Raw genomic sequence first — 26,854 nt, 5'->3', positions numbered from 1 at the left:
ATGCAGCGTTCATAACAGGAATCATCAACAGCTCAGGTCAAAGATGTAAAAAGGGGATGAATGTTATTTATTTCACAGCAAATGAAGGAGTAAACGTATTTATAAAACACAAGAAAATGACCACTCTTGGCTGTGTTTTTGGCCAATTTCCTGGAGGTTCATATATGGACTTAGAATTTAATAATGAATGCTGGTCAGTCAAATGTGCAGTTTATAATCTTCTCTTACAGACTGCTGTATAAAATACTCCTTGTGGATGGAGGGGATGGGAGTTGTCCTGTTTTAAGATTCTCCATAGTCACTGGGTGGTGGAGCTGGGGTAATCATGAAAATGTTTTGCAGGTACTTTTGACTGACAGTAGATTGAGATACTCCCGACCTGTTTATAAGTTGGAACTGAAATGGAAACCAAGCACTGAACTGAGAACTTGAGTCTTCTCAGGATTAGTCTTATTGCACACAGCAGAACTCTCAATGGTGCAAGGGAGCTGATGGCGGAGGTCTACACGAATGCTCTTCATGGTAGCTGGTAATGGCTCATGAGCCTCTCATACAGCACGTTTACTTGCAAACACACTGTGGCATTGTGACGATGTGGGTGCTCTCCACACTCCCATGCAGCTTCAGGGAGCTCTTAATAATGTCATCAATGAGCTGGGCAGTGAGGCACAACAAATGGAGCAAGGGGATGGTGCAAAAAGTGGAAAGTGCTTTTATTAGATAGATAGATAGATAGATAGATAGATAGATAGATAGATAGATAGATAGATAGATAGATAGATAGATAGATAGATAGATAGATAGATAGATAGATAGATAGATAGATAGATAGATAGATAGATAGATAGATAGATAGATAGATAGATAGATAGATAGATAGGACCTTCATGAAGAGACATGCCATAATCACGATTTATGGAGTCTATGTAATGCTATGGATTCTTCAGAGTCATAGCCCAGTCATTTTCAGCGGCACTGCTGTCCTTTTTTGTGTTCTCAAGAGTTATGTCCAAATCATCAAAAGTTGTACTAACTCTTCAGAGAGTCACACCCCGATTATCAACAGTGAAGGTAGTGAGTTGCTCTGGATTCTCATGAGTTATCCACGCTGGAGTCCATGTTTAGATCTCCCGGCTCTAAAGTGATGCTCCAGTTATTACTGATGAAGTTGGTTATGATGTGCTGGATTCCTAAGAGTCGCATCCATATCACAGATTTTAGAGTTACTCTGCTACACTGAATCCTTTTAACTTCTATCCCAATCATTATTAAAGAATTTCATGTGCTGCATTGCATTCTCGAGAATCTTACCCCATAAGTCATTAGTCGGACAGGTCCAGCTGGCAGATTCTAATGCTTGAGTCAATTCCGATCCTAAACCCTGGATAAAGAGGCTCACTGAAGGAGGCCTTGAACCTGTACAGTAGGGTCATGTTATCTGAGACATTATAAAATGAGAGAACGCCAGTGGGACAATTCAGATGCACTCCTATTCTTGAACAGCATGGGGCCGTGATCATTGTTTCCTTGTTATTGTGCCACATGGAGTACCGAGAGTCCAAGCAGCACAAACACCAGGATTTGTCATTGCGTCCAAGGCAGCACACATCGCCGTATCCTTTCCTGCAGAGTCCTTTGTATGCAACTCCAATTTCCGCTCTCCTGCCACTCCACTCCACCTCCCAGTAGCAGTGGCTCCCGATTAGACCTTCTGTGCAGAGTACTTGGAGCCACCAGTCAAATCTATCAGCGTGATTGGGGTACGGGGTCTCTGTCTTACTATACGTTACCTTCCTGTTCTCTTCAGATAGATGGAGATTTTTATGTACTGTATTAAGATCCAACGTGAGCCGGCAGGAATCTAAATAGAGAAAAGTGAAAAGAAAAGAAAATCAAATTGAAAGTCTTATCTAAGGCACGGTGAGCTAGAGGTGGGGTGCCATTTCAGAAAACACATAGAAATTGGGCCCTATTAGTAGGCTTTGTATGAAAAAATGTTCTATGGCTCTCCTTTTAAACTACCAGCCTATGAGGTATCCTATGACGATGGTGACAATTTAGTTAAAATCTTACCAAAGTAGCTCCATACACATCGACCATGTATGCAAATAATGCAGTGCTACTATACAATCAATGCACAACCTCAGGGAGTTTATCCAGAGAGAGATGGACTATGGAGAACTGCTTTACTGTGCCAAGAGCGAAAGTCATAGATGGTGGTCGAACAACAGAGAGCGTACATTTGTCAAATTTTAATGGCAGTTTTTATTATAGTTTAAATTAAATCTGCCTTCAGCAATGCATTCAAGAGCTGCAATCCCGTTGCTGTTTAGATTGTTTAATTTTACTTTGCCACATCAGTGTTTTTTATGCTATGCCAGTTTGAGGGATATTACTGTTATCTATAGTGTAGCCTATGACTCCTATACGGGGATATAAAAGGTCACCCATAATAGTTGTGGCTTACATAGGTCAACAGTTAAAAACAATCATCATAATATAAAATAACAGTATAATGACCCTGCAGGTGCGGGAGACAGAGGAATAGAATTAGCCTCTACACTGCTTGCTTGTGAGTGGCCCTAAAAAGGACGGTTTGGTGTCTATGCTGTTTCTGCCCGCAGGTCAGATGTTCAGCAGTGAAACATGCTCCCAGCTGCTTTGTCCCTTAATGCACACCACCCAGCTCCACCTCACCACTTTACCCAGGGTCTGAGGCAACCGATATGTCACGCTATCTCACGGCTCAGTGAGCGAACCCAAGGCCAGGGTCCACATCCAAGGCTCGCTGACAGCTATGCATCCAAGCTGAGGGGATTTAGCAGATAGGAAATGTGATTAAAATGGTCTTCTAAGTGTTAAGCCGTCCCACCCACTGTTACCTGCTACTCAATGGGCCCAGCAGAGCGTGAAAAGACACGGGATAGGAGTGCAGAACAGCGTATTAATGCCTTTCTCTCTTCCTCAACAGAAAGCACGAAGACCTGAAGTCCAAAAATGTATAATCGAACATACCACAGACAACCTCCTGACAATAAAGTCAAACACACTTCCGCATCTACTAACAGTCCTCCCGTAATGACTTCATTTCTGGTCCCTCTCTGATGACCTCAGTTCCAGCTCCCGAAGATGACATCATCTTCACTCCACTCCATTTACGTCACCCTAATTTCCTCTACATCTGTTATTCTGCCGGTTCCGTCTCCATAAAACCTCCCTCCGTGTACTTTGTGTACTTTGTATGCTACGACCGGTACTTCTAAGCCATTTTTAAAGCTTGAGTGGTACACAGTATACGGGGACGGTTTCCCCAATCCTTAATAGATTCTGTCTGTGTTTTGTTGTTCACACTGGTTTCTATAGGTATTCCTGTCCCCTAAGACAGTATGTCACCCCTCTGGGGTCCAGACTCTGAGGCATTACAATATCTTTTGTTTAATTTTATTAATTTTATTGTAATCATTCATAGAAATTAATCAATTTTTACAAAAAATAGGATTGAAAAACAAGTCGACCCCCACCCCTGAGAGAGAGAGCATGGCCAACGGGGTAAAACTTAAGGCTTGTAAATATACCTAAATTGATGAGTTTAATAGGCCAGTAGAGATGAATGGAGAGGAAAAAGAAATGCGGAGATAATTGCTTCCTCGGTGCTTTAAGAGCTTATTCTAAAATGTTATTGATTATATCCTGCCAGGTTTTAAAAACATTCTGTACAGATCCTCTAACTGAATATTTGATTTTTTCCAATATCAAATAGTATAAAACATCGGTTTCCCACTGACTTAAAAGAAGAGAGTTAGGATTCTTCCAGTTTAACAAAATAAGTCTGCATGCCAATAGTGAAGTGAAGGAAATCACAGTTTGTTTGTCCTGCTCCACTTTAAACCCCTCTGGAAGAACACCAAACACAGCTGTTAGTGGATTAGGAGGGATTGTGACACCAAGGCTGTCTGAGAGGCACTTAAAAATTTTGGACCAAAATGATGTTAATTTGGTGCAGGCCCAAAACATGTGATCCAATGAGGCTGGAGCTTGATTGCAGCGTTCGCAGGTTGGATCTTGCCCTGGAAACATTTTGGACAGTTTTAGGTGAGACAGATGTGCTCGATATATAACTTTGAGTTGAATAATTGTATGCTTTGCGCATATGGAGCTCGAGTGAATTCTCTGCATTGCTACTTTCTACTCCCTTTCTGATATATTGATTAAGAGATCTTTTTCCCATTGTCCTCTTGGATCTTTGAAAGGGAGGGACTGTAAAATAATTTTATATATTGCAGAGATGGTGTCTAAGTCCTTGAAATTGAGCAATATTTTTTCCAGTGTGGACGAGGGTGCAAGATGAGGAAAATCAGGCAGGTTCTGTTTAACAAAGTTCCTAATTTGAAGATGGTGAAAGAAATGTGTAGCTGGAAAGTTAAATTTGGAATGTAATTGTTCGTAGGATGCAAAGATGTTGTCTATATAAAGATCTCTGGGCATTTTAATCCCAAATTTTTTTCAGATATTAAAAACTGCGTATGTTTGCGAGGGTTGAAAGAGGTGGTTCTCTTGCAGAGGTGCCACAGATAAAAGCTTCTCCATCTTAAAATGCTTTCTACATTGGTTCCATATTCTGAGTGAGTGAAGCACAATTGGGTTATTAGTATATTGCCGATAACTTGCATTTATTGGATCACAAAGCAGGGAATATAAAGAAGTACTACAGGATTTTACTTCTATTGCGGACCAAGCCTGTGGATGTTCATCTATTTGTGTCCAGGTTTTTATTGCTTATATGTTTGCTGCCCAGTAATAAAACTGAAAGTTAGGTGGAGCCATGCCATCTTCTGCTTTAGGTCTTTGTAGGGTCGCTCTTTGGATACGTGGATGTTTTGAGTTCCAAATAAATTATGTTATTGTTGAATCGAATTGCTTAAAAATGATTTATTGATGTATATTGGAATGTTTTGAAATAAAAAAGAAGCTTAGGAAGGCATTACAATATCATCAGGTCAGTTGTACTGAGTCAGTGCTTGCAAGTCAGAATCTGCATTGTTTCAAAAAATTCCGCCCCCTCACCCCCAGCCCAGCGGGTTACAAATGTAGGCATTGCAAGCAATCTTTGCTTCCATCCCAACTGACTGGAAAACGGAATTTGTATTCACTATATCTGTAGTACTAGGGTGTTGTACCGTGTTAGCCATTATGAATGTAGAGAAAAGCCAAGCAAAATGACACCTTTTATTGGCTAACTAAAAAGATTACAATATGCAAGCTTTCGAGGCAACTCAGGCCCCTTCTTCTTCCCTGTATGAAAGGGAACGGTGAACACCTAGATTGTGGCAACTACAGGGGGATAACACTGCTCTCGGTACCAGGTAAGGTCCATGCTAGAGTCATCCTCAATAAGGTTCCATGATCACTTGCTCACCTACCAGTGACCGAAGCAGTCTGGTTTTAATTCTAAGAGGTCCACCATCGACTGCATCCTGTAACTAAGGGTTCTCATGGAGCACAAACGCAAATATCAGCAGAGTTTCTTTGCAGCCTTTGCTGATTTTCATAAAGTGTTCGACTCAGTTGATCGAGCTGCCCTGTGGGAAATCTGCCTTTAGCAATGCATTCAAGAGCTGCAATCCCATTGCTGTTTAGATTGTTTAATTTTACTTTGCCACATCAGTGTTTTTTATACTATGCCAGTTTGAGGGATATTACTGTTATCTATAGTGTAGCCTATGACTCCTATATGGGGATGTAAAAGGTCACCCATAATAGTTGTGGCTTACGTAGGTCATCAGTTAAAAACAATCATCATAATATAAAATAACAGTATAATGACCCTGCGGGTGCGGGAGACAGAGGAATAGAATTAGCCTCTACACTGATTGCTTGTGAGTGGCCCTAAAAAGGACGGTTTGGTGTCTATGCTGTTTCAGCAGCAGTCTGGTTTTAATTCTAAGAGGTCCACCATCGACTGCATCCTGTAACTAAGGGTTCTCATGGAGCACAAACGCAAATATCAGCAGAGTTTCTTTGCAGCCTTTGCTGATTTTCATAAAGTGTTCGACTCAGTTGATCGAGCTGCCCTGTGGGACATCCTGAGACTTCGCAGGATCCCCCAGAAGTTGCAAGATATCTTGAATGGCCTGTACACTAGAACTGTGAGTGCAGTGCAGACTGGAGGCATAACCGCTGCATTTTTCCCAGTTGATTATAGGATTCGTCAGGGGTGTGTTCTGCTCCTACTGTGTTCAATGCTTGCATGGACTGGGTGTTGGGCAAGGTTGTGGGGTCCAGCAGCTGTGGGGTATCTGTTAGTGAAGAAAGATTCATGGATCTTGAGTCTGCTGATGATACTGTGATCTTCACGGAGTCAGTGCAGGCTCTGATCAGGGCTCTCGAGAGACTGAGCGAGGAGTCTGAGTGTCTGGGCTTGACCTCCTGATAAAAACCAAGATCCAGGCCTTTAATGACCTCTTGGGCACAGCCATCAGCAATGTCAACCTCATCGAGAGGTTTACTTTCCTTGGCAGTGACATTCATATCTGTGGTGACTTTTCCTTTTAAGTCAGTAGATGGATTGGGAGAGCATGGGGGGGGTCATGAGGTTGCTGAAAAAGGGTGTGTGGTGCTCCCGATATCTGTGCAAAAGGACGAAGGTCCAAGTTTTTAGAGACCTGAGGCTTCCTGTTCTGTTATATGATTGTGAGACATGGACGCTATCCAGTGACATGAGATGAAGACTGAACTCCTTCGGTACTGTGCTGCTTCGCAGAATCCTTGGGTACCATTGGTTTGGATTTGTGTTGAATGTAAGGAACATTACCTGCATTGTGAGGGGCCATCAGTTACGGCACTACGGCCATGTGGCATGATTCCCCAAGGGTTATCTGACTTGCAGGATCCTCATTGTTGAGGACTCGAGTGGCTGGACCAGGCCAAGGGGACGCCAAGTAACACCTGGCTGCGGCAGATAGAGAGTCATTTCTGGGAGGTGGGACTGGACCACGTGTCTGCCTAGGGGGTTGCCAGCCGGAATCCCAAGCTGTCTTGGGATCAGCTGGGTACGGCAACATGCTGTACCAGTGCATGTTTCCCAACCTGACCTGACCTCACCCCCACTGCCTAGTTCAACCCCATTGTCACCATATACAAACTCAGGAGGCCTTATCCAAACCAGACCAGTCACCTCATCTTAACACTACTATGATGCGATGTATTCCTGACTGCCTAACTTGGTAAAGATGCACCAACTATTCGATAAACAGCTACCTGTATTTACTCCCCACCCAGGGTTGTGCCCAGAGGCCATTGGAATAGCCTATACATACCCCCACAACTCGGAAGAGTATCAAACAGATTTGGAAATGAATGGATGGATGGATAGATTGGTGGAAGTAGAGTCTGTGATGAAACCTTGAATTTAGAACTCTTGACTTTAAAACAAAATGAACTTACTTTTTAAAAGGCTACTTCTGGTGATCAGTTCCTGCAGGATGTAAACTGGATCTTAAGTACCTGATGAAAATACACAAACTAAATGTGAACACTGCTAAAGATGGGCACAATCAGATTGAAATTTTATGCATAGTAAGGAGCAAAACACGTAGGTTTCTCTAAACTGAAAATAGAGTCCATTTCACAGTCAAACCCCCCTAAATGTGTTTTTTAGGAGTTTCTGGATACGTTAAAGATTTTGTTTTTTTTTCATAGAAAACAAGGAATGCTGCTCCCTAAAGCCTTTTTCACACTTCCATGTCTACCCAAGTTCTTTTCTGCACCTCAGTAATGTGTGTAATCGGTACCACACCGATAAAGTCAATTCTATTTATACCGCTCGTTCACGACAACATAAAGAAGAGAAGTACATCTAATTAAAATATGACAAGCTACATATTTTCCACATGAAGACATATTAAAACACTCCATTATGCATATTACTGTGCTTTCTTCAGAGCAAAACTACATTCACGGAAAGATGCCGCTACCAAAGTGCTAACCACCGCTATCTAGTGATTGCCTTATCCTAGCTGAGGATATGCAAACTTTCTGTGTTTTTTTTTCTGTTAATATCCATACTTAAATAGTAAATGACAGACACATGTATGTGGAATTCATGCAGGAAGCGTTTCCAGAGAGGACCTAAATATTTTTCCTCTTATGTGAACGGCATGAATTTCGTCTGAATTAAAACACAATTTATTTTGCATCTTTTTTTGAGTTTTTCTGTGAATTTCACGTAAATTGTTTTGCTCATCACTGTTAGTCCTTTTTCTTAGTGATTGAGTGATCTTCTTGTAAAGAGTCCTGACGCGAAAGGTATTACATAAAAAAATTGGGAATGGTCTCCATTAGACTTTCTCGTATACTCAGATATGGGGATGGATATTTGAGGAGTAAACCGCAAGACGATTATATTTTTGTATTATGTACATTAAAGAACCATCAACAACAAATCCATCCATCCATCCATTTTCCAACCCGCTGAATCCGAACACAGGGTCACGGGGGTCTGCTGTAGCCAATCACAGCCAACACAGGGCACAAGGCAGGAACAAAATCCTGGGCAGTGCGCCAACCCACTGCAGGTCACACACACCAAGCAACAAATAAGAATCGCAAGTCCACCTAACCTGCATGTCTTTGGACTGTGGGAGGAAACCGGAGCACCCTAAGGAAACCCACACAGACATGGGGAGAACATACAAAATCCATGTATGGAGGACCAGGGAAGCGAACCCGGTCTCTGTACTGTGAGGCAGCAGCGCTACCACTGCGCCACCGTGAAAATTCCGGTCCGAAAGGGTTAAATAGTGTAACCAAAAGGGGCCACCACTGAGACACGGGAAGAACATGCAAACTCCACGCAGGGAGGACCAGGGAAGCGAACCCAGTCTCTGTACTGTGAGGCAGCAGCGCTACCACTGCGCCACCGTGAAAATTCCGGTCCGAAAGGGTTAAATAGTGTAACCAAAAGGGGGCGCCACTGAGCCCCAAACCACAGACACAGTAATTCCCAACACAAACTCGCTTAACTTATCCTTAAATAGTTTAACCACAAGGGGCCACCACTGAGACGGGAAGAACATGCAAACTCCACGCAGGGAGGACCTGAGAAGCGAACCCAGGGCTCCTTACTGCGAGGCAGCAGTGCATACTACTGCGCCACCATGCTGCCTAACAACAAATCAAATCAAATTAATAAAATATTGAACAATTATTATAAAAGTAAAGTTGAATAAATCAAACTCTGTGGCTGCATGAATAAAAAAGTACCACTTCTAGTTAGCGGAAATAGCTCAAAAGTTGATAGAAATCTATGTTTTATACATAATACTTGTATGCAAAATTTGGTTGACCTAACTGAAAGCGTACTCATGTTATCGTGTTTACATACACACACGCACACACACACACACACACACACACACACACACACACACACGCACACAAACGAACACACAGTCATAATTCCAAAAATGGTATTTTCGGACTCAGGGAGGTCTAAAACATCGAGATTCATCAAAATCTCGAAATCAGATTTTTGGACTATTACAATACCTTCCCTACGAGAAAGTAAATCGGACTCAGGGAAGTCTAAAATGTCGAGATTCATCAAAATGTTTGGACGATTACAATACTATACTTTGTATATGAGAAAGTAAAAAGGTTGTCCACTTGTTCACCTGATAGTCCGGCCTTGACCATTCTAAACCTCGGTGCAACCAGGATGAACAAACTTGACTCACCATTAACTTTCACTAACTGCCTGCTGCTGATCTCCTGTAGACTTTTCTTCAGATCAGACAGATCCTTCCTCAGAGATTCAGGAAGCAACTCTTTATTGACAGTGATGTGAGGTGGGACTCCATCTCCTGGAGGCCAAGTGAGAGATGAGAACTTCTATATGAAGGAAGCAAATGGAAAAGGAAAAGCAGAAACATGTCAGGGTGGGAGAAAAGTCAATTTTCTGGTGTTCTTCGGATTTGCCGTAATACTGTAGTTTTACCTGGAGGAAGTGAATATGGTCGTCTGTCTGCAAAAGCTTAGTCAGCTCAGCATCCTTTCTCATCAGCTCCTCTATCTCCTTCTCCATTCGCTCTATGTGCTCCTCAGTCCTTCTCACCTCCTTCCTCTCATGTTCTCTAATCAGTGCAGTTACCTCTGACTTCAGGCTGTTGATGGATTGAAGAAGTAAACTGAAGACCTGCTCATGTTCCTGCACATTTGTTTCTGCAACACACTAAGCAGAAGTAGGTATTTTAGCACTTTATGATATCAAGTACATCACAAGATAACACATTTATAGACTGAGATGGATCACAGGTACGGAACTTCGGCAACATATTACAGCAATGGTATCATTTGACTTGACTCAAATCGCTCCTCTTTAATAACTAAGAGTTATGTGTTAATTAGAATTACTAGACCTTCAATGAGATTGCCCATTTATCTATTTCTTGGATCTCCATTTTTCATCTCAAGGTCATGGAGAGCCAGTCTGCTCATTCCTCAGTAGGACTGAAAGCAAGCAGGAATCCACCCTGAAAGAGCCGCCAGTCCATTGCAGAGCACACTCATGCACACACCTGCTCTCACTCTTACTACACTAACATTGTTTTCCTTGTTAGTTTAACATGCACATTTGTTGGCCTTGCTGTAAAGCATAATGATAACATCCGGAGCCACCGACAGTGGCAGCCTTTTCAGCAGCTCCGTGTATGATTGTATGTGTATGTGTACTTTTCTAATTTTATTTTTATTTATTGATCACTCCTATCACTTTATTTTATGTGGATTCGTTCCCTGGACACACTTACTTTTACAACATGGGCATGGATTTTTACACGCCGAGACTCGCCTATTCAAGTACTCAACTTCGAGTGCTGAGAACAAATGCCAGTGCCGGTGTGGTTCCCTATTTACCTGACGAGGTAAGAAGGCGGTATCGTGGCAGCAGAGCGGGCACTAAGCTAAAAATTTAGCGGCTTGCGAGAAAGTGGCGTTTTAAGCCTTCGGTGCCTTCTGTGATTCTGGGGAATGTGAACTCAATCTCAAATAAGATTGACGAACTGGCTGCGCTGGTGAAAAATGTCAGAACCTACAAAGAATGCAGTTTGTTGTGTTTCTGCGAAACGTGGCTAACTAACACCATCCCAGATGCTAATGTGGAACTACCCGGGTTTAGCACAGTTAGAGCGGACAGAGATGCAAGTACCTGTGGGAAGCACAAAGGAGGAGGACTCGCTCTCTATGTCAATACACGGTGGTGTAACTCTGGACATGTTAACGTCAAAATCTCCACTTGCTGCAGGGACATCGAACTGTTGGCCGTAAGTTTACGTCCCTATTACTTGCCCAGAGAGTTTGGACATGTCATTGTTGTCATCGTGTACATCCCTCCTCGGGTGGACGTGGAGTCAGCGAGTGACATCATCCATTCTGCTGTTGCTAAGTTACAAACGCAGCACCCTGAGGCGCTTGTGCTAATCGCTGGAGTCTTTAACCATGTAACGCTGGACAAAACATTACCTGCCTTCTCCCAGTATGTGGACTGTAACACCCGGGGAAATAAGACTATTGATTTACTGTATGCAAACGTTAAAGATGCATACAGCGCCACCCCGCTGCCTGCGCTTGGGAAAGGAGATCATAACCTGGTTCTGCTTCAGCCTCACTATAAACCAAAAGTGAGAGTCCTACCTGTAACCACACGATCATTCAGGAAGTGGACCTGAGAGATACTCTGAGAGAATGTTTTGGAACTACAGACTGGGATATCCTGCAGGGATCTCATAGTGAGAACATTGAGGAAGTTGTTGACTGCACTACTGACTACATCAACTTCTGTATGGACATTGTAGTTCCAGTAAGAACAGTACGCTGCTATGCTAACAACAAGCCATGGATTACAAGTGACATCAAGGGCCTTTTGAACCAGAAGAAAAGGGCTTTTAAAGACGGTGATCAGCATGAGCTCAAGCGCGTGCAGAAGGAACTCCAAGTCCAGCTCAGGGCGGCGAAGGAGCAGTACAGGAGAAAGCTGGAGCAGAAGTTGCAGAATAACAGCATGAAGGAAGTGTGGGATGGGATGAAGATCATCACTGGCTACAGCTCGAAGCGGGGTACCACCATCGAGAGAGACGTGAAGAGAGCAAACCAAATGAACAACTTCTTTAACACGTTTGACCACCCTAACCCACTCTCACTCTCACCTCGGAGTACTGCACCCTCCACACATCCTTCTGCTGATACCAGCATAGGAGAGACATCCCCACCCATAATTACAACAGCACAAGTGAGCAAAGAGCTGAGGAGACTTCATGCCAGCAAAGCAGCGGGTCCAGATGGAGTATCGCCACGACTGAAGATCTGTGCATCGGAGCTGGGGTGTCCTCTACAGTGCATCTTCAACCTGAGCCTGGAACAGGGGAGAGTCCCGAGGCTTTGGAAAACATCTTGTATCACCGCAGTCCCAAAGGTATCACGTCCTAGTGAGCTGAATGACTTTCGGCCTGTTGCTCTGACATCACATGTGATGAAGACCATGGAGAGGCTGCTGCTTCACCACCTTAGGCCACAGGTTCAACACACCCTTGACCCTCTGCAGTTTGCATATCAGGAGAAGGTGGGAGCGGAGGATGCCATCATCTATATGCTACACCGATCCCTCTCTCACTTGGACAGAGGCAGTGGTGCTGTAAGAATTATGTTTCTAGACTTCTCTAGTGCCTTCAACACAATCCAACCTCTGCTCCTTAGGGACAAGCTGACAGAGATGGGAGTTGATTCATACCTAGTGGCATGGATCGTGGACTATCTTAAAGACAGACCTCAGTATGTGCGTCTTGGGAACTGCACGTCTGACATTGTGGTCAGCAACACAGGAGCGCCACAAGGGACTGTACTTTCTCCGGTCCTGTTCAGCCTATATACATCGGACTTCCAATACAACTCGGAGTCCTGCCATGTGCAAAAGTTCGCTGATGACACTGCTATCGTGGGCTGCATCAGGAATGGGCTGGAGGAGGAGGAGTATAGGGACCTAATCAATGACTTTGTTAAATGGTGCGACTCAAACCACCTACAACTGAGCACCAGCAAAACCAAAGAGCTGGTGGTGGATTTTAGGAGGCCCAGGCCCCTCATAGACCCCGTGATCATCAAAGGTGACTGTGTGCAGATGGTGCAGACCTATAAATATCTGGGAGTGCAGCTGGATGATAAATTAGACTGGACTGCCAATACTGATGCTCTGTGCAAGAGAGGACAGAGCCGACTATACTTCCTTAGAAGGCTGGTGTCCTTCAACATCTGCAATAAGATGCTGCAGATGTTCTATCAGACAGTTGTGGCGAGCGCACTCTTCTACGCGGTGGTGTGCTGGGGAGGCAGCATTAAGAGGAAAGACGCCTCACGCCTGGACAAACTGGTGAGGAAGGCAGGCTCTATTGTTGGCATGGAGCTGGACAGTTTAACATCTGTAGTAGAGCGAAGGGCGCTCAGCAGGCTCCTATCAATTATGGAGAATCCACTGCATCCACTAAATAATATCATCTCCAGACAGAAGAGCAGCTTCAGCGAGAGACTGCTGTCACTGTCCTGCTCCACTGACAGACTGAGAAGATCGTTCCTCTATCTATCTAATGCTGCCAAGGTTTGCAATAAATACAGCACCGAAAGTTTGAACACTCCCAGAAATGTTCACGTTTTTAAAAAAAAAATTGATACCAGTTGCTAAACAAAATATCATTACATTGATTTAAAAGTACAGCCAAGACATTACTAGCGTTGTTAATGGTGATTACTGCTTGAAATGACTGACTTCTATCCATCCATCCATCCATTTTCCAACCCGCTGAATCCGAACACAGGGTCACGGGGGTCTGCTGGAGCCAATCCCAGCCAACACAGGGCACAAGGCAGGAACCAGTCCCAGGCAGGGTGCCAACCCACTGCGGAAATGAGTGACTTTTATTGTTATTATTCATATATGACTGCAAGGCTCCATTTTCAGCAGCCATTCTTTCACAGTCCTAATGGGAAACTCTCTTAGTGTATCTTTAAATAGTCATGTTTATAGCTAATTGGTTATTAGAGAAACCTTTATAATTGCATTAGCACTGCTGAAATGTTATTCTGTTCACTTGAATGTTATTCTGTTCACTTGGGCTCAAAACGGCTAAAAAGCATTCTCAAGAAACATGCTAGTCTATTGTTTTTTTTTGCAGAATAGACAGATTATACTGTATTTATCCCTATATGGAAATCTTGCCTGGTTCCTGACTTAAAGAGGTCCTAGTTGAGGACAAATTTCTTTCTTTAATATATTTCCAAAATTGAGTCTATTCTACATTAGGCAAACAATCAAAAATCAAAAATAACATATTTGTAATCACTGACCTGAAAATTGCTCCAGGGGTGATGTACAATGGCCAACTCTGTGCTCTGACCTCCAAAGGTCATGCAAAAAGACAGTTTCCCCTCGAGGATTAATACTGTGTACCAAATACCAAATAGTCTAAAACAATACCCCACATGCTTATGTTTGAAATATGTCATTTTAAGTCTCTGGGACTGGCTCTTTGAGAGAAAGGGCCATAGGTAAAGAATCAAGTAGCAAAAACATTGCCATATTTGTGATCAATAACCTTGAAAAATCATAAAATGGCACTCTATATGCCTGTATTACCGTGTCCCATTTTTTCAAAGTTTTGTGAAAAGGAGTAACTTTGACCTCTCATTTTCCATTAATAAAGTATCTATCTATCTATCTATCTATCTATCTATCTATCTATCTATCTATCTATCTATCTATCCATCCATTAGGGCTGAATCCCTTGGGTCAGTTGAAGTGGCATGCACAACTTCAAGTCTTCCTAATCATTATTGATGAAAACACCTATTGGTTTGCTGTTTTATCATAAGGGTATACTTTCCTGCACAAAATATGCACCAAAATTGACCTAACAATTAGGGTTTTTTAGGTCTAGAGCAGGGGTCTCCAACAAGTAGCTCACCAAAGGGTTAATGAATCCTACATAAATTTGAAAACTTCATTAGTCAAATTAGGGATGGGCGATCTTTCCAAAAAAATCATATCACAATCCTTTTAACACAAAATCACGATTCACAATCTGAATTGCAATCCATCTTTTCAGTATGGTATACACTTAAGAGAATATCCAGAATCAAACTCATCAAGACCTAAGTAACACTTTATTTTAAATATCAAACAAAGTTGAATTCAATTATTCTCTCGTTCGCTAGCTAAGTGGAGTTAAGGAACACGCACCGAAGCTGGTGAGTGAGTGAGGAAGGCCCTTCTCCTTGGCCCGTTGCATGGATCTCGGATTCGTGCAAATAAATCGGTACCACAAGCGAACTCTGATTCTTAGCGCAATAGCAGCGATCTGCCATCTTCTAATAGCACGATGAGTAGTGTGCAGAGCTGGCACTTTTCCACTTGGTTGCCACTCCTTCTTCTTCTTCTTTCAGCTGCTCCCATTAGAGGTTCCCTCAGCTAACTTACCATAAAATTCTCAAACCTGCTAAGTCCAATGCAGAATCATGAGATGTAGGAGAATATCCCAGCAGCACTAGGTGTAGAACCCACTGCACACAAACCACACAATCCTTAGATGATGTCTTGTTTATTGCATAATTCAAATATAAAACACATTATTTAACAACCAACAGTATTTGATAAAAGGTTCTTCCATAAAGCCAGTATTATATACTCCTCCTCCCGATCTCTACACCACTCTATACGTATCTTCCACTGATTGAAACAGTGCTGGAAGGCTTCTTGCTTGAGGCTCTTCAACAGGCTTGGCGTTTCTGTCTTCACTTCATCCATTGAAGAAAAATGTGTTCCCTTCAGGTCACTTTTGATCTTTGGGAACAAGTAAAAATCACAGGGAGCTAAATCAGGCGAACAGGGAGGATGATCAAGGACAGACATGTTTTTGTCAGTCAAAAACTGCTTTACAGAAAAAGAGAAAAATTGCAAGAAATTTGATGTTGATTCGCTGTTCAATTTTTTCACCTGACATTACCACGGCAACTCGTGTAGCAATTGTCTTGCAAATACTGACTGGGTTCTTCACAGGATATACCTAGCTGGTCAGCGGTTTGAGAGGGCGCGTAGGAGGGGATATAGTTCTATGATTCACGTCTGGCCAACCTCCAGATGGTTTTCCAGGAAAGCCCGGTCCAGTTATTTTTGTGTCTTACCTCTTATATATATATATATATATATATATATATATATATATATATATATATATATATATATATATAAACACCTTCTGAAAGCTGCCTGGTGGACCTTTACATTCCAGTTCCATAGCCCACTTGGGTCTCTACAATGGTACACCGTGTCTTCCCTTTAAATAGCGTCTCCATGAGAATGCTGCAGCAACACACAACTCATAAATTCTTTTCAGAAGTTGCTTCCCTGTGTCAGCTTCACTTATATTATAAACAGCAGAAGTACCCGCCGATGCCTGGGTATGTTTGTAGAATGGGTTGAGGTGACCCTGTTATTGCTGTTGTCCCATCCATCATTTAAACTGCCTCTCTATCAATGTCTGGACTCTCGTGAGTTGAGAATTAGTTCTTTTTGAGTCCAATTGGATTCCAGAATTGCAGTAATTAACTGCTGAGTTGTCACCATGAATGCTCTCGTGTCTGACTCTTTCTCTTAGTTCACGGAGTTAAACTACCCTCTGATTCTCCATTGTCTTTTGCTGCACTCGATCAAGTCTCACCCAACAACCCATAGAAAAAAGTGAATAATACTCCATTTTATTTTACAGTAGATAGAATCAGCATTCGGCGGTGTCTGGGTAAATAATGTTCAGCTCTGGTCCTTTTGTCTGCTCATCTGGCTTCAGTTTGGGTGTCTCACTTGCCAGAAGGTGGCACTAATGTGCAAACTGCAGCACACAGTGGTTTGGAACACTTAGGACTCTACCAGGGTCAAGATTTTGAGTTCCAAAGAAATCTATCTTGTCCGTATGGTCCTAGAGGGAAACTGAAAAATTTAATCCAGAAAGTCAGTGTGTAGAATTGTAGAGTTAACAGACAGACAGACATTCTATTATAGAGATTAACGCTTTGTCTTCATATTTATTATATTAGTCTTCATATTCTACTAACCTGCTTTTTCTAGGTGTCTGCCCATTTTTGAAAATTCTCAGATCTTTCTGAATTGTTTTTGGCTGCCTCTTCAGTAGTTTCTCTCCATTGGGATTTGGTGTTGTGTTAAATTTTGATTCTACGCAGTTTATTTAACTTGTCACTGATAATAACTTAAAATTTAAAAGGGGTTCACAGTCTGAGGAAAGACTCCACATTTGAGCTCACCCCATGCAGACCTTTTCTCTTCTTATGTCGACTTAATGGGGTGCGTGTCCAACATCGCTATCCAAATGAGCTCACCCCATATTTTGTTTTACAATCGGCAAAATGCTGTTTCCTTTGCCTGGCCTTCCACGTACCTAAACATATCAAATTCTACTTCCCGAAAAAATTAAATTGCTGAAAATATTGGCCATGACTTGTATGCATTCAGCTAGCAGATTGTCACACTGGAGTCAAATCTAATCCAAAACCCAGGATAAAGTGGCTTGGTGAAGGAAATGTCGAACTTGTACAGGAGCGTCATTGTGTCCGAGATACTATAAAATGCTAGAAAGCCATCCGGAAAGTCCACATATACTCCAATTTTGGAGCAAAAAGGAGCAGCGATTTTAGTATCCTTGTTATCGTGCCACGCATAATAGCAGGAATCAGAGAAGAATAAACACCAGGATTTCTCATTGTGCCCAAAAAGTGCCTCAGGGCCGCTTCCTTTCCTGCACATTTCCTTGTACGCAACTCCAACGGCAGCTGACATGGTCCACTCTACTTCCCAGTAACAGCGAGCCTTCATCAGAACCTCTCGGCACAGAACTTGCCTCCAGTGGTCAAATCGTTCTTGATGAGAAGGATAGCGGCGTCTCTCCTTCACGCGTGACGCCTTCTTGTTGCCGTCGGAGAGCTGGATTTCTCTGTGTGCCGTGTTCAGATCCATCGTGAGCTGATAGTAGTCTGATCGGAATGGAAAAGAAATAAAATCAGAAAGGAGGTCTGGACACCATTTACATGATACCCTTGCAATTTTTCGAATCGTTATTTCTAAACACTCACGGTATATTAATTATCATGAAATTGTGTGACGTATTTTCATACATTAAAAAAAAAACACCTAGCTTGTTCTTATATTTTAAATTAGAGATCGTAGAGCTGAGGAATACGTGAAAACAACAGCCTTAAAAGTTACTGAATATTTCGATTTTGAAGCAGTGAAGGTTTCAATGTTTCCCGTTCACTTGTCTGCTTGCAGTGGCTGTCATGTGTAGAATTTTGACATTTAACCCAAGCACACTCCCATTTTGCCAAATTTCCATACCTTCAAGCTGCATAAGATCCTACAATTCCGTCTCTTCAACTCTTGGATTCTGTAATGGCTTGTAACAAATGATGCTCCGCACAAAAGGGTGCCAAATGTGTGATAGCAGTAGGCCCTGAAATCCTCTGATTTGAGAAGACATCGGCCATAATTCAAAACAAGAACCAGCACCAGTGCTGCATGCATATTCGAATCGTATTTTCTTTTGTCATGTGCGTAACATTTTAGTTTGGGTACTGCAAATATGCAACTATTATTCCTTAACTCTTAGGCAACAAGACAATTAAAGGGTTCTTTTAGTCTTAATTATGGTTATAAAGCATCAGTAAAGTGGTGCAGTGTGGCATCTGATAAAATAACTTATGAATATGAAGGATTCACAAATCTTCTAATGAAGTACTAAATTTCAAGAGACCTGTGTCTCACTTAAGCCCCTTTGGACTGTTCCAAAGCAAAGCTATTTTAGTAGGCCATATTCTATAGATAAATAAGCACTTTACTGATGCTTTGTAGGAGTATTATCACCAAAAGAAGCATTTGTTAAAGTCTTGCTCCATGACAGTAATCGTGTAAGAAATGCATTTTTGCAGTTCCTAAACTAAAGTGTTGCCACCATAAGTACTCAAATTATATTTATTATTGGCAAACTGGGAAACCTACTGAATCACATACACATAGTCTATGGACGGAGGCCGATACTGAATGGCTGCATTGTGTGGGGTGATGAAGTGGGCACTGATGGGAGTTTCTTTGCACTTTGTAAACCTAAAAAATCTGAAGTGAACGGATTGCACTGCATTGCATTTTTCATCAACATTGTAGATGTTTGAATGAGTCGAGGCCATCTGCACGTCAAGTTCGCAGTGTCAAACAGCACTTGCATTACGCACTTTCTGTGGAGTGTGTTCACGTACCATACAAAATAATGAGAAAGTGGAAAGGGCAAATTATGCAATAGAGCCAGACCATGATAAAATCAGATTGAAGCATCACATGCCAATTGTTGAATTTTATACTGCTTGCTGAGGATATGGTAATATAATAAGGACAATGTTTTCGAGTGAGTAAACATAATCAAAAAGTTTTACTGTTACTGTCATATTATGGGCTTGTGTAAATGTCTACCACAAAAGTACAAGTATAATTGCATAGCAATTTTAAACAGACTATTAATTATTGTGGTAGCACTGCTGCCTCAAAGTGGACCCGGGTTCCTGGCCCCGGTCCTCCTTGGTGGAGTTTGGATGTTCTTCCCGTGCCTGGTGGCCCATGTGTGTGATCACCTTCCCTGCGCCCTATGCTAGCTGCGATGGACTCCTGCCACATCCATGCCTGGTCTGGACTAAGCAGAACAGAAGATGACGTAACATGCCATGTAGTGAAAGAATGGCTGACTGTAGATTGTTGTCTACAGAACACATCTGAGCATAAACCTTTAACGTAAACCACAGGGTGTGGAGACGACTTTCGGGAAGTGAAATCGCACACCTCAGGCTGAAAGGAGGTAGACGATCAGTGAGGTGAAGCGCACAGCTGCTCTCCTTCTTCTAAAATGGCTGTATTTAACAAAAAGGTTTCTTTTTGCTTGTTTTTTTTTTTCCTTTGATAACATGGATATTCTGTTTTGCAATTTGCATGTAATGTCAAGCTACAGATCAATCAATACTTGTCAACACTCTTGAGTTCATTTTACATTTTTTAAGGCTTTTCTGTACATTTGGACCACTGCCCCCATGACTTCCATTGTAAAGTGCATGAACAGGCCAGGTATTTTTTTTTTTTGAAATTAATATTAAAAAAAATGCTCCACTTTAGAAACATTTTATGTGGCAGATTATACCATAATTGTGAAGAAATAACTTTAAAAATACAAAATGTATCCATCAAGCTCACCAAATGTCAAACTTTAATAGAGGAGACAGAAAGACATGCGCCTCTGGGACTCCTCTCACAATTCATTACACCGCACAAGAGGATAGTACAGTAGCTGAATTCACTGTTGACCAATCAGATTTCTAATTTATAAAACAATCCGAGAGTGTTTTACAGTTATTCTTTTGCACACATTTTTTTTTACAGTTGAAGCTCTTCCACATTAACTAAAAATTCAAATATTTTGTCAAGCATTCAAATTACTCCATGGCACTAAGTTGCCTTGGTCCAAAGCCAATCCCACCTAATATCATCCAAACTGTGCCAAACGGTACTACAGCCCACTATATTCAAGCCAAGCGGAAATGCACAGGATCACTTAAACCTAAAAGCCTAAAGATACCTTAGCATAAGGAGATGGCGGTGCTAAAGGAGCTGTACAGTATATTTACACACGTGCAGCAATGGCTGTCTTTGGTGGTGATGGTACCTCCTAAACCATATCGTATAGGACAATGGTTCTCAAGCTGAACATGTGCTTTGTGTTTTCTGGTTTTAGAACTAATCTTCTGTGTGGGACTGTATCAAAGTATCGGCAACTCCTTTAACTGATTGCTATATGTGATCGGAATCGCTTGTAGTTGGTCTGATGTAAGTTTCAGCACGACATTCCTTTCAGTGCTGCCCGGGGAACTGATATGCCGCCATTCACACAAAATTTTTACATTTAGATATCCATGAGAAAAGATGTACTCTTAGCCCATCCATGCACTATTACACGGTTATGGAGAGACATCAACATTTAACCTACCGTGTTTCCCCGAAAATAAGACCTACTCCGAAAATAAGCCCTAGCATGATTTTCAGGCTGCTCTGTAATATAAGCCCTACCCCAAAAATAAGCCGTAGTCAAGATCGTCAGCTGAAAAGCAAGGCGCCTAAGGCTACTTCACGCACTGTGACACGTGTGCCCGAAACATCCATTAAATTCTGAGGACACCTTGCCACAATATCTCTGATAAGAATGGATGTTTAATGATTACATCCATCAATCCAGGGATGCGCCCATTCCAGCAAGCATCGGGCGCAAGACAGAAACAAAATCCCTGGACGGGGCATCAGCTCATCGCAAGGAGAACACAAGCACACACATGCACTAGTGTCATTTTAGCGTCACCAAATCCCCAAACCTTCATGCATTTGGATGGAAAACGGAGCACACTGTGGAAACCCACCAGGAAAACATGCAGACTCCATAAGGACGCGACTCCCTGCGAGACAGCAGCGCTACCGCTCTGCCGCCGTGTCACACCCACATGTGTAACTATTAACAGTATACATTATTTAAATAGGGCAGCACGGTGGTAGTGCTGCTGCCTCGCAGTTAGGAAAACCTGGGTTCGCTTCCCGGATCCTCCCTGTGTGGAGTCTGCATGTTCTCCCCGTGTCTGCGTGGGTTTCCTCCCACAGTCCAAAGACATGTAGGTTTGGTGCATTGGCGATCCTAAATTGTCCCTGGTGTGTGATGTGTGTGTGTGCCCTGTGGTGGGCTGGCACCCTGCCCGGGGTTTATTTCCTGGCTTGCGCTCTGTGTTGGCTGGGATTGGCTCCAGCAGACCCCCGTGACCCTGTAGTTAGGAGATAGCAGGTTGGATAATGGAAACAATTGCTGAGTGCTTTGAGTAGTGAGAAAAGCGCTATATAAATGCAAAGAATTAGGGATGGATGGATTATTTAAACAAAGTTAACAATTTTTCTGTTAAATGTAACATATAATTTTAATGCATTTCATCATGAAAGCGATATCAAATATAAATCTAAGGATTCTAAATGTGCAGAGAGCTGGAATATTATAAATTTAATGTGTTCTGTGAGGTGATCTATTGCTGCTTGCCGCTGCTGTCAGCTCAGGAGGAAGCCCCAGAAGCGCGTAGCGATTATCAACTGGGTCGGTTTGAAGATGACGTTTACGACGGTCTGCTTTAATGACAAAACCAGCAAGCCCGCGATTCTCGAAACAATCACAAATCCAAGAATGGTAATCACTTTCTGTTCCATCCGATTTCGTTAGTTGAGCTCTTTAATTGTGGAGCCGTGACGTCTTTGCTTCTGGTGTGTCTGAAGTGCGTCGTAGGAGCCTCCGTGTATTGTTTTTATCCATGTGGCCTCGTCTTTGTTGTTCTGTGGCTGTGTCGTTAGGTAGAACTCGTTTACTGTTAGGAAACATACTCCAACTTACACACACTGACTGCTGGCACAGTGGATTAGAGCAGGTGTAGTTTACAGGTTGTGGTGTTTGGGTGCCACGCACTGACTCTGGGAACTACGGGCTCGGGTTTGTATTACAAAACGTTGAGCTCTTTCCGTTATGTGATTCAAATATGCCACACAGACCACTGGCACAGTGGATTAGAGCAGGTTTAGTTCACAGGTTGTGGTGTTTGGGCGCCACCTACTGACTCTGGGAAGCCGATGGGTTTGACTCTGAGGCGCAGTGCGCATGTGGTGCGTCCGCCGTCCGTGCATAAATTAAACTGTGGTTTAGTAATATAGATAAACTACGAGGTTAAAGTGGACATTTTGAGGTTAAAGCCGAAATTTCCACTTTAATCACAAAACAGACAATTTCACCATGTCCTTATTTTTTTTCTCTGTGGCTCAAATACGCCAACGTACAGTATTGGACAAGTGATGAGCAGTGCCTGGTTGTCTCCACACATACCGCTTAGAATTAAGGCCAACTCTCGCATGGAGTTTGCTAAAAGACACCTGAAGGACTCTGAGATGGTGAGAAATAAGATTCTCTGGTCTGATGAGACAAAGATAGAACTTTTTGGCCTTAATTCTAAGCGGTATGTGTGGAGACAACCAGGCACTGCTCATCACTTGTCCAATACAGTCCCCACAGTGAAGCATGGCGGTGGCAGCATCATGCTGTGGGGTGTTTTTCAGCTGCAGGGACAGGACGACTGGTTGCAATCGAGGGAAAGATGAATGCGGCCAAGTACAGGGATATCCTAGACAAAGACCTTCTCCAGAGTGCTAAGAACCTCAGAATGGGCCGAAGGTTTACCTTCCAACAAGACAATGACCCTAAGCACACAGCTAAAATAACGAAGGAGTGGCTTCACAATAACTCTGCGACTGTTCTTGAATGGCCCAGCCAGAGCCCTGACTTAAACCCAATTGAGCATCTCTGGAGAGACCTAAAAATGGCTGTCCACCATCCAACCTGACAGAACTGGAGAGGATCTGCAAGGAGGAATGGCAGAGGATCCCCAAATCCAGGTGTGAAAAACTTGTTGCATCTTTCCCAAGAAGACTCATGGCTGTATTAGCTCAAAAGGGTGCTTCTACTAAATACTGAGCAAAGGGTCTGAATACTTAGGACCATGTGATATTTCAGTTTTTCTTTTTTAATAAATCTGCAACAATTTCAAAAATTCCTTTTTTTTGTCTGTCAATATGGGGTGCTGTATGTACATTAATGAGGGAAAAAATTAATTTAAATGATTTTAGCAAATGGCTGCAATATGACAAAGAGTGAAAAATTGAAGGGGGTCTGAATACTTCCCGTACCCACTGTACATTCTGATGCTATTGTGAAGGTAAAAAACAAGGCAGCAGAGAAGATGGTATGTGAGACCTTTAAAATGTACTGTGCAACGCTTGAATATAAAAGCACCACGAATGCATTTGTATGTCGGCTTTTTGCTTCACCATATCAAGCCATTCATCAAACATCGAAGCAGGCACATCGATCCCAGATGATCCTAAAAGCGGCTGGAGTAGCAAGAAATTCAGGCTGGAATTCAAGGTTTGAATGAGGAGAGTTATGACGATAATCCAGAAGAAAATGACATGACTGTACTTGGATAAATGTATATTGTTGTACATGAATAAATACGGTATAAGACATCCCTGACAATAAGCCCTAGTGCATCTTTTGGAGTAAAAATTAATACATTTCAGGGAAACACAGTAAGTGGGCTAGTTTTGGGATGTGGGTAGAAGTCTAAGAACCTGAGAGAAAAAACTAAGGAACACAGGAAGAACATACAGACTCCATAGCCAGTACTTGTACTGATATTTGAAACCAAGACTCCAGAGATACAAGAAAGGATTGCTGACTACCACACTGAAAAACTGATGCCAAAGGAAAAAAAATGAATCTCACATTGTAAAAACTCCTCTCTGCTCTGAGGTGCTGGGGACTGAAGGATGTAATCTGGAGCACTGTGACCTGAAAGAAAAGGAATAGAACACATTGTGGTTTGAAATGTGAATTTCTGTGAAATGGATAAAACAAATAAAGACTCGGGAGTCGTATCGTGTCAGCCATTATTGATGTAACGAGAAGTCAAGCAAAATGACACCTTTTATTGGCTAACTAAAAAGATTACAATATGCAGGTTTTCGAGACAACTCGGGCCCCCTGTACTCATTACATGTTGCCTGAAGAAGGGGCCTGAGTTGTATTGAAAGCTTGCATATTGTAATCTTTTTAGTTAGCCAATAAAAGGTGTCATTTTGCTTGACTTCTCGTTACATCAATAATGGCTGAATGATACATAATAAGAAAGAGGCCTCGTCCTCTGGCCTTGCCTCTGGATTTCTAGTTGTTTACCTTGTCCTTCTCATCCTCTGCCTTTGCCACATGAACTAACGATACTCTACCTGCAGGAGTGAATTCCTCAATCTTCTGTTGGCTTATTTTCTTCAGGCGCTCTTTTAGACTGGACAGCTCCTTCTTCAGGCTCGCAGAAGAGAAGGTTGTGGGGATCACGATGTTCAGCAAATCTTCATCTTCAGGAACAGATGAGAGGGAGGAGAAAGTCTGCATGGACAGAAGAGGACAGGGACATTGAGAGGCTATTCCCATCCTCAGCAGTTCCCGTCTTTATTTTAAAAATAATCAGGTCTCACATTACGCGCCTTGGTCAGATTCCAGCGTTTCCCAGACCACCAATGAACTCTTTTTTTTTTTTTTTACTATTTCTGTGGCTACAAAATTATATAAATAATGAAAAATCCATAACGCTTTCTCACTCCATGATTAACACATTTGAAAACTTGTGCCATGAAAACTGCACACAGGGAAGGCAATTCTTTGACACAATAGGAATTTAACGGTAACATTCACTGCCTACCTTGGGTGTTTAAGCGGTCCAAATAAAATTAATTCCGTTCACTATTTACATCTATCTATTCATTGTCTTGTGCACTGTGTGATTACATACAGATGCGGACACATTTTTTGGTTCCCTTGCAGCTGAATAAAAAAAGTGCTGTATGGCTCCTTGTAAATGATGAAATATCTCGGGCATGCCTGGTATAATTGTGTGTACTTGACACACTTCTGATTAACGTGTGCAATTTGCTGCACTGTCAGCAGATGTTGCTGTGAGAAGGTCCCAAAGCCCAATTACATGGCTGCATGTCCAAATCATGGGTCACGTTACGTGTATCACAGTGCAAGCTTTTTTTTAAGACCACAATTAAGGTTTGAGGCAAGGTGGTTTGTGAATTTGTTGCATGACAGACCAACAACTCTTAGCATTTTATATATATTGTGATGTGTGGGTATGCTGCCTCGCAGTTGGGAGATCTGGGGACCTGGGTTCACTTCCTGGGTCCTCCCTGCGTGGAGTTTGCATGTTCTCCCCGTGTCTGCGTGGGTTTCCTCCGGGTGCTCTGGTTTCCTCCCACAGTCCAAAGACATGCAGGTTAGGTGGACTGACGATTCTACATTGGCCCTAGTGTGTGCTTGGTGTGTGGGTGTGTTTGTGTGTGTCCTGCAGTGGGTTGGCACCCTGCCCGGGATTGGTTCCTGCCTTGTGCCCTGTGTTGGCTGGGACTGGCTCCAGCAGACCACCGTGACCCTTTGTTCGGATTCAGCGGGTTGGAAAATGGATGGATGGATGGGTCACAGACTTGCACAAGAGAAGGAGGCGAGTCCAGGTTTCTGAGAAAATTGGCTTTATCATTGTGAAGGCGGTGTGACGGACGGCCACGGCCATTGTCTGGCCGAGACGCCAATTGGATGGAAGAACCAGGGGAGAGAACACCTACGAGGCACTACCTCCCCTGGGACGCTAGAGGGGGGCAGTCCTCCTGGGTGGCTGTGGCACCAAGGGTTCCTGCAGTGCAGACTCACAGTGAGAGTTTGATGCAGCCCTGTTGGTTTCCGTGGGGGCACCTAGGGGAGCTGCAGAGTCTGGCAGTGGAGCTCCATCACACCTGGGAGTGATTCCAGGTAATACCGATGAAGCACCTAGAACACTCCCAGGATCTGCTTAAAGGAGCCAGCCACTGCTAATGGGAAGCAAGAGTCGGGAGGAAGAGGACAGAGCTTGCCAAAGAGGGAATGGTGGTGGAAAGTGGCAGAAGACGACCTGTTGTGTGTTTAACTGTAATTTAGATTGGTGTTGTAATGGTGGGAGGTGACGTGGAGTTGTTCCCACAAAGAAGAGCAATAAAGTCATGTGCTGTGTGGTAAAACCCTGTGTTGGGTTAGGGCAGCCCCATGCACCCCTGGTT

General features: G+C 42.8%; 1 protein-coding gene and 1 long non-coding RNA gene across 2 annotated transcripts in view; both read right to left on the bottom strand.

Annotated features, from left to right (window-relative positions):
- The window catches only part of LOC114662329 (uncharacterized), a 59,654-nt gene that overhangs the window by 23,065 nt on the left and 9,735 nt on the right, over nt 1-26,854 (bottom strand). The window contains exons 5-9 of the mRNA XM_051934916.1: nt 24,992-25,151; nt 24,492-24,557; nt 17,565-18,081; nt 9,995-10,160; nt 9,735-9,888 (exon numbers count right to left, since the gene is read on the bottom strand). Of these exons, the coding sequence (XP_051790876.1) occupies nt 9,735-9,888; nt 9,995-10,160; nt 17,565-18,081; nt 24,492-24,557; nt 24,992-25,151 (1,063 nt within the window). The remainder of the gene's footprint in view (nt 1-9,734; nt 9,889-9,994; nt 10,161-17,564; nt 18,082-24,491; nt 24,558-24,991; nt 25,152-26,854) is intronic.
- Nucleotides 1,159-10,322, bottom strand: LOC114661944 (uncharacterized). Its single transcript, XR_003717931.2, has 4 exons — nt 9,995-10,322; nt 9,735-9,888; nt 7,444-7,503; nt 1,159-1,861 (listed from the first exon to the last, which is right to left on the bottom strand). It is a non-coding gene; the product is annotated as an uncharacterized LOC114661944 (long non-coding RNA).

The sequence above is a fragment of the Erpetoichthys calabaricus genome, chromosome 12 (genome assembly GCF_900747795.2).
Source record: "Erpetoichthys calabaricus chromosome 12, fErpCal1.3, whole genome shotgun sequence".
NCBI classification, from domain to species: domain Eukaryota; kingdom Metazoa; phylum Chordata; class Cladistia; order Polypteriformes; family Polypteridae; genus Erpetoichthys; species Erpetoichthys calabaricus.
This window is presented reverse-complemented; position numbering and strand designations above follow the sequence as displayed.